An 8,184-nucleotide genomic window follows, 5' to 3' on the forward strand; every position below is an offset into this window, starting at 1 on the left:
TTTTTTTTTTTTTTTTTTTTTTTTTTTTTGGTACCAGGGATTGAACTCGGGTCCTTGTGCTTGCAAGGCAGGCCACCAAACTGCTGAGCTAAATCCCCAGCCCTGTCAACTTTTTTTTTTTCAGTACCGAGGATCGAACTCAGGACCTTGCACTAGTGAGGCAGGTGGTGGTGGGTTTATCTGAAAATGGAGTAAAAACTCCATGGCCCTGTGCTATGATTATTATAAACGAGTATTTTATTTGCAGTACTGCCAGATACATAACTCCGCATGCAACCTGTGAGTACCACCAAGAACATAATTCTCTATCTCTGCCCGGGGTTTGAACACATTCTGGAATGTAACATACTCTGTATGATGCTCACTCTAAGTACGTGTCTTTCTTATCTGCTTCTCCTTGGCGGAGCCAACCCTGAACTGATGCATACTCCAAATATGTTTCTTACCCTGAGTTTGACCTTGCTATAGACCAATCAGTAATAATATTATATATGTAACCAATCAACTGCCTGCTCCGCTTCTGTACTAGTTCCAGCTTACAAATTCTATATAAACTGTAGACAGACAGACAGTGCCTGGTTCTCTGAAAAATTATCCCAACCAGGCCCGTCAACATAAATAAAGTTTGCTTTCTGCCTCCAATTCCTGGATGCCTGTGCCGTTTTAGAACTACATAGCAGAAACCCTGTTTCAAAAAACAAACAAATCACATGCAAAGGAAAGCCCATCAGAATCACAGCAGGCTTTTCAACACAAACCCTCAAGTCAAGGAGAGCCTGGAATGAGGTATTTCAAGCCTTAAAAGAAAACAACCTCCAATCTAGACCGACGTATCCTGCAAAACTATCTTTCAAAATTGATGGGGAAATAAGACACTTCCTTGACAAAGAACACCTGAGAAACTTCATGACTACCAAACCAGCACTCCAAACAATTCTAACCAATATCCTAGAAAAAGACAATGAAGATCACAACTCCATGAGGCCCAACAGAGAAAATTCATCAGGTAAGGCAAGAAATTATAGGGAGAGGGGGATAAAAAAGAGCCAAAAACAGGAAAATAACATGACAATGATGATAAGTCATTACATACAATTATAACCATCAATGTTAGTGGCCTCAATTCACCAATCAAAAGAAATAGACTGGCAGAATGGAAACAATCCAACACTATGCTGCATACAAGAAATGCACCTAGTTCAAAAAGAAACTCATAGACTGAAAATAGAAGGATGGAAAACAGTTCTTCATGGGACAGGAACCCGGAAAAAAGCGGAGGTAGCTATCTTATTTCTAGACAAAGTAAATTTCAAACCAAAACTAATTAAGAGAGTCGAAGATCACTACATCCTTGTAAAGGGAACAATTCAAGAGGAAGAGTTGACAATCATAAATATATATGCACCAAATACTAATGCCCAAACTATACAAAACAAATAATAATGGACATGAAATACCAAATAAGCACTAATACAATTGTAGTGGGAAACCTCAATATCCCACTCTCACAAATAGTCAGATTATCTAGACAAAAAATGAACAACATAATGCCGGGACTGAACCAAGCTTTTGAACAAATGGACTTAATAGACATCTACAGAGTGTTCCACCCCACAAAATCAGAATATACTTTTCGGCTGCACATGGGTCATTCTCCAAAAAGTGGATGCACATTAAAGCCAAACTCTTCAGTGAAATTAATAAGACACACGTGTAAGTACTGAATAGTTTCTCTGGTGTGAAAAATCTAAAAATGTAAATAAGGGTCAAAATGTATAATTGATATTGTCTAATAGGAAGAAAAGTTCTGAAGGAGTAGGAGAAGTGGGAGGGGTAGGGAAAAGGTAAGAAGGGGAAAGAAAAAAATATGAGAAGAGGAAAAACTCGAAATAATAGGGAAGGGTGGAGGGGGTGAAGAGATGGCAGAGGAATGGGGAAAAAAATAAGAACCAAGATACGTTATGTAAAGGTACAAGATACCAATGATTAATATAACTGTATTATATACCTAAATTGTACCAATAAACTTAATGAAAGAAACAAACAAGCAAACGTTAAAAAGAGACAAAAAATTTTGAAAAGTTAAAAAAATAAATATTGGAAAAGCCAGGTGTGGTGGCGCACGCCTTTAATTCCAGCACTCGGGAGGTTGAGGCAGGAGGATCGCTGTGAGTTAGAGACCAGCCTGGGCTACATAGTGAGTTCCAGGTCAGTCTCAACTTCATAGTTGAGACCCTGTCTCAAATAATATATATGTATTGGAGAAAGAAAAACGAGCTAGTGTGGAGCGAGACACGAAATCTAAGCCTTTTGAACTTTCACACTGTTTTTTTAAACTAGTGCCTTAGGCAACTAGGTGTAGATCGGTGTCTCTGCACTCCTCAATAGAGCCCTAAACCTTGCTTCAAGGAGTTTGCTCAGTCTTTATTGACTACAATGCTACGTCATCTGCAAAGCTTCAAACTACATTTCCCGAGAGGCCTTTGTTTCCCTCTGGGTGAGGAAGATTAGAATTTCTATAGAGTTTTCACAAATCTCGCGAGAATTCATCAAATCTCATTCAATATCTCTGCAGGAAGCCATTTTGTTTTTCAGGACTCTTTGCAAGGGTATTTGGAAGTAGTTTGCATCAAACTAGCAGCTTCAATAACCACAGTTTCATCTTCAGCTCCACGATGTTTCCCTTGGCCAAAAACGCATTAAGTCGTCTTCCAGGTGAGCAAAAGTTATAATTAAGTTATTTACAGCAGCCTTATATCCGTTTACCCTGTTGTCTCTCATGTCCCTTTTCTGCCATTTAGAATGACATCCTCATTCTAAATGCTTGGTCTTCTACTTCGTCCCATATCGTCAGAAAGATTTTCTTAGCATTGATTTGGTCTCTCAGTGTGTTTGTTCTGATTCCCAGCCTTCTTTCTGCCTTTAGTCCTTATGTAGCACCGGTTTAATTCTTAAGTTATCTCAACGACTTTGTTGGTGGACAGCTGTCGCTTTTTAAGTGATGTCATAAATTTAACTTTGGGGGTACACTTACTCATAACCCACCTAGAAGGACCTTTCGCCAATCCCTATAGCCACTGTAAGAAACTAAATTTAGCTTTTTATCTGGTTTCTTTGCACGCTGGTAACCTAAATGGTAGCCTTGCAGCTTTGAAATTATTTGTTGGTTGTTAACTGAATATTAACTGCCCTGGAAACAATCGTGGTCATTCTTTAAAAATCTTGTTTGAAAGGCAGGTACAGAGAAATATGAGTCCTGCATTATGCACCTGATTTTTTTTTCCTTTTTTTGGCACCAGGGATCCAACTGGGGTCCTTGTGCTTGCGAGGCAGGCAGTGGAACCATTGAGATAAATCCAAGGCCCTGAGTCCTGCATTATGTATTGATAGGGAAAAATTAAGTTCCTTGTTTGAATTGTTCGGAAGGTGACCTTGAATAACGTGAGTGGTGACCTTAGGCTATTACCATTAGCTTCTATAGCTGTATTTTTATTTTCAGTTCACAGAGATAATAGGGGTAATTCTAGATTCTCCTCTAGACGCTCAACTTATTATTGTCTTTTTGAAAATAATTTAAAACCATCTGGGTTTTCCTATGCTAAAAGCCTATTTAGGATTTAAATACTCTGAACTGGTTTCCTTCTTTGTAAAAAAAAGGAATTAGTAAATAATATTTCATAGGGTTGTTGAGGATTATATGAAATTACCAACGTGTGATAACCATTTTTATTATAAAGGAGAGGTCTAAGGATATCCACTTGGGTAATCTGAGTTTTCAAGTCAGAATTTCTTGGTATTCTTAATTTCTTTGCCCTTTGAGCAAGCAGGGTCTTCTTTTACCCTGTGTGTGTGTGTGTGTGTGTGTGTGTGTGTATTTATTTATTTTTTTTAATGTGGGACTCACATGCATTCTTGCTTTCACTTTCTTTCCTTTCTCCTCATTCCCTCTCTTCCCTCCTTCTTGCCTTGCTTTTGTTTGTTTCTTTATTTTGGATTTTTGAGACAGGGTCTTGCTTTGTACTTCAGTCTGGTCTTGAACTCACTATGTAGCCCAGGCTGGCCTCAAACATGCCACCATCCTCCTACCTCAGCCTTCCAAGTGCTAGTATTACAGTTCCTTCCTTTCTTTAGTGACGGTGGACATTGAACCCAGGACCTTCAAACTCAGCTACATCTCCAGCCCTGTAAATTTTTTTTGCTTTTTAGATAGGGTCTCACTAGGTTGCCCAGGCTGGGTTCCATTTACAAACCTATTGCCCAAGCCTCCCAGAGTACTGGGATTACAGGTGTGCACCACCATGCCCAATTAATTCACATGCTCAGTTTGAATTGTGAAATGTGTGTAAATTTGTTCATCCTGGGTATGACCAAGGTGAAACTAATGTAAGGCAGTTCGGAGAACCAGTAATAGTCAGTAACTACCATGAAATAACCCATTGTACCTCATAAACACCATTTTGTTCCTGTTAGTGAATGGGAAACATTGCCATTTCTTTAACATGCTTTCTACTATAGATATACCTTTTGGGGCTCTTTAAAACAATAAGGATCTGCTAATTAAATTGCAGAGGAAGGAAGAAACACTTCTAGAAATCGCTTTTCCCAGTCTGGGCTCTTTTTCAAGCTCTCCTGCTCAACCTCCAGGAACAGTTTGAAAACTAGTTTCAACCTTTATACTAGAGTTATAGTAAAAACTTGTCATTCTGCTCAAAAATCTTTACCATCTTATCCTGCCTTCCAATGCAAAGTAGCTCTCTATGATCCTTTCTAGTTTTATTCTGTATTACCTGCCTATATTCCTTATCTTTCAACTACACTTAATTGGTTTTTCAGTACGCTGTATTTTTCTGTCTCTGCCCATTTTCACATTCCCCTTTTCCATATTTGCAGAACCAAATCCTGTCTGCCATTTAAGGTGCTGAGCTAGGACCAGGGATGTAGCTCAGCAACACAGCACCTTCCTGGCAAGCATGAGGCCCTGAGTTTGATTCCTGGTACAAAAAAAGAGAGGAAAAAAGAAAAGAAAAAAAAAAGTGCTAAGCCAATTCTTCTTCTATGTATTAGAGTGATTTTATCTTCATATGTTGTACTCTCTTCCAGACTAGGAATAACTTGATAAAGTCTGTATTTTAAAGCTTTTTTTGTTTTGTTTTTTGAGACAGGGTCACACAATGTAGTCCTGGCAGGGCTTGATGTCATATGTAGGCCTGGCTGGTCTTGAATCTTACATGTTTTTATATACTCTGCTTTTTATAGCATGGTGCCTTTTTCATTAGTAATTTTTTTAGTAATGATTTTTTAGTAAACTTCAGATTTTTTGGAGGGGTTTTTGGTTGAAGTTTTAAGGACATGAATAGTTGCTTTAATTTGATATTCATTGTGATGGGCTGGAGATATAGCTCAGTGGCACCACACATGCCTGGCAAGCGCAAGGTCCTGAGTTTGAGCCCCAGTACGGGGGTGGGTTGGGGGGTTCATTTTGAGTCCACCTCCCCCCATTTCAGTACAGGGGATTGAGCTCTCATGCATGCTAGGCAAGCCCTCTACCACTGAACTACATCTTCAGCCCTCATTTTACATTTTGTTTTGACAGAGAGTCTTAGTAAGTTGAGAAGTGGCCCAGGCTGGACTTACATTTGAGATTCTCCTACGTTGGCCACTCAGTGCTGGGATTGCTTGCCTGTGCACCATACCTGGCAATTTATCTTATTTTTGATGTATTTTGGGATATGTTACTTTGTTTTTAGCTGCAATGTAATATTTTATTCAACTGTGCAACACTATACAGTTAACTTCCTTGGCTTTCTCTTTGGCATTGTCAATCGCATGTTCTCTTTTCCTAATAATGATACATTTCTACATTTTTTTTAAGTTCGAAACATTCAACAAATGGTGGCAAGGCAGAGCCACCAGAAACGTACACCTGATTTCCATGACAAGTATGGTAATGCTGTATTAGTTGGTGGAGCCACATTCTGTATTGCTATATGGATATATGTAAGTATTATTGATTCTTTTTTTTTCCCTTAACAATGCTGGGGATTTAACCCAGGACCTCATGTACAAGAGATAAGCACTCTACCAATGACCTATACCCTCCACTTCAGTAATTTTTATTTTAGATATTTTTCATTCTTAATCTGTGTATTCAAGATAGCAGTATACATTTCTAGTTACAAAGGACTTATAAGATTATCTAATCACCCACCCAGTACAAATGTTTCTTTTTCATCATTTATTCATTTTTTAAAAAAATTTTCTTAGTAGTATATGTAGTACATGATTACATTTATTGTGGGGAGCTGGTATATGTATATACATAAGACATCCTTTCTTTTTACATGCCCTTCCCCTCCCTCTTTTGTTGTTAACATTTTTTTTTTTTGGTTTTTGAGACAGGGTCTCGCTATGTAGTTGAGACTGACCTGAAACTCACTGTGTAGCCCAGGCTGGTCTCAAACTCAAAGTGATCCTCCTGTCTCATCCTCCTGAGTGCTGGGATTACAGGCGTGCGCCACCACGCCCGGCTGTGTTGTTAACATTTCAAGTAACAAATTGCTTACTGCATCACAAGCTGGCCCTTTCTGTATTGTATAGCTGATAAAAGGATCTTCTGTTGAATAAAAATACACTTCTTTCATATTTTGCCCATCATTCAATTGGAGTACAGATAATTCTGACCATCACATTTCCATACGACAGCTATTAGATATTAGAAAATTGCTAGCATTGGAGGTATAGCTCGATTGTAGAGTGTGCACTTAGCATGCATGAGACCTTCGGTTCAACCCCCAGCATGAAAATAACAACAAAAAGAAACAAAACATCCTTATTTCTGTTGGTTGTTTTTTTCTATAATTGCCAGGATATTTACAATTTTGGGTCATCTTCCTCTACACACTTTAGTAATCAGTTTTTTTTTTTCTAAAATTTTGCAGTAGAACTGAGCACAATGTTTTTAATAGAAGAGATATAAAGTAATTTGCATTCTTTTTTTGTATCTTTTTTTCTTTTTAATTGAGCTTATTGGTACATTTTAGGGATACAGTACAGTTACATTCATTGTTAGGGTCTTGTACCTCTACATTACAGGCCTTGGTTCTCATTTTTTCCCCTTGTCAGTTTTTTGTATCTTAACAATCTGTTTACCATTGTATTTACTGGCTAAAAGTAGTAGTCTTGAAATTTAAATTAATATTTAAATTATTTTTAAAAGATAACAAATCAACCTTTGCCTCAAAGAAGCTGAGTGGGTGTGGTGGTGCACACCTGTGATACCGGCACTGGAGAGGCTGAGGCAAGAAGATCACTACAAGTTCGAGGTCAGCCTAGACTACATAGTGAGTTCAAGGCTAGTCTGAACTACATAATGAGACCCTGTCTCAAAAAACCAAACACTGTCCTCTCCCCGCTCCCAAAAAACAAAAAAAACCCCGATTATCAGGTACAATATTTTTGGTGATAGGATTGAAACCTTGGCCTTTTGCATGCTAATCAACCACTCTACCACTGATTGAATTGAACATACTATTAAAATAAATGTGTACTTAATTAGAGGGATAAACAAAAATCTAGCAAATGTGTGGTCAGAGGAGCTTTTGGAGGGGACCTATTCCCTAATGATGGAGGGGTATAGTATTACTAAATGTTCTTTGGCTGTTATTTAGGTAATTCCAATGAAAATTTCCTCAGTCACACTAGGCATATCCAAGTGCTTAATAGTCACTTGTGGCTAGTGACTACTGTGTTACAGTACAGATGTAGAACATGTCTTTCATCTTGGGAAGTCCTATTAAACAGCACTGCTGTGGAGAATTAGGACAACAGTTAGGTTTGACTTACATGGAGGGTGCTGTATCCCAGATGAGTTTATGGGTATTTTAACCAGTAGAACAGAATGTTTTTTATCATTTTCAAGAAATAAGTTTTATGGGGGAGCGGACTTTGGTTTAAATGTGTAACTGATGTAATTTTAATTCTTACAGACAGCAACACAAATTGGAATAGAATGGAACCTTTCCCCTGTTGGCAGAGTCACCCCAAAGGAATGGCGAGATCAGTAATCATGCCAGCTGATGTAATAATAAATTGTTTCAAAATGAAATCATAATTGATGCCAAGTAAAAGCACTGTGTATCCATTAAAATATGGCATATTGAAGAAATAAAGTGCAATTGAAACCTG

At 38.1% G+C, this 8,184-nt stretch overlaps 1 protein-coding gene across 1 annotated transcript; it reads left to right on the forward strand.

The window, feature by feature from the left end:
• The first annotated feature begins 2,568 nt into the window (after window positions 1-2,568).
• LOC104874327 (cytochrome c oxidase subunit 7B, mitochondrial) lies at window positions 2,569-8,184 on the forward strand. The gene is made up of 3 exons (XM_010641331.3): window positions 2,569-2,715; window positions 5,873-5,997; window positions 7,986-8,184. Exons 1-3 carry the CDS (start codon window positions 2,676-2,678, stop codon window positions 8,061-8,063), a joined length of 243 nt encoding a protein of 80 aa, XP_010639633.1. The 5' UTR covers window positions 2,569-2,675; the 3' UTR covers window positions 8,064-8,184.

Source organism: Fukomys damarensis, unplaced genomic scaffold (assembly GCF_012274545.1).
Source record: "Fukomys damarensis isolate Sample0158 unplaced genomic scaffold, DMR_v1.0_HiC HiC_scaffold_39, whole genome shotgun sequence".
Taxonomy (NCBI): Eukaryota; Metazoa; Chordata; class Mammalia; order Rodentia; family Bathyergidae; genus Fukomys; species Fukomys damarensis.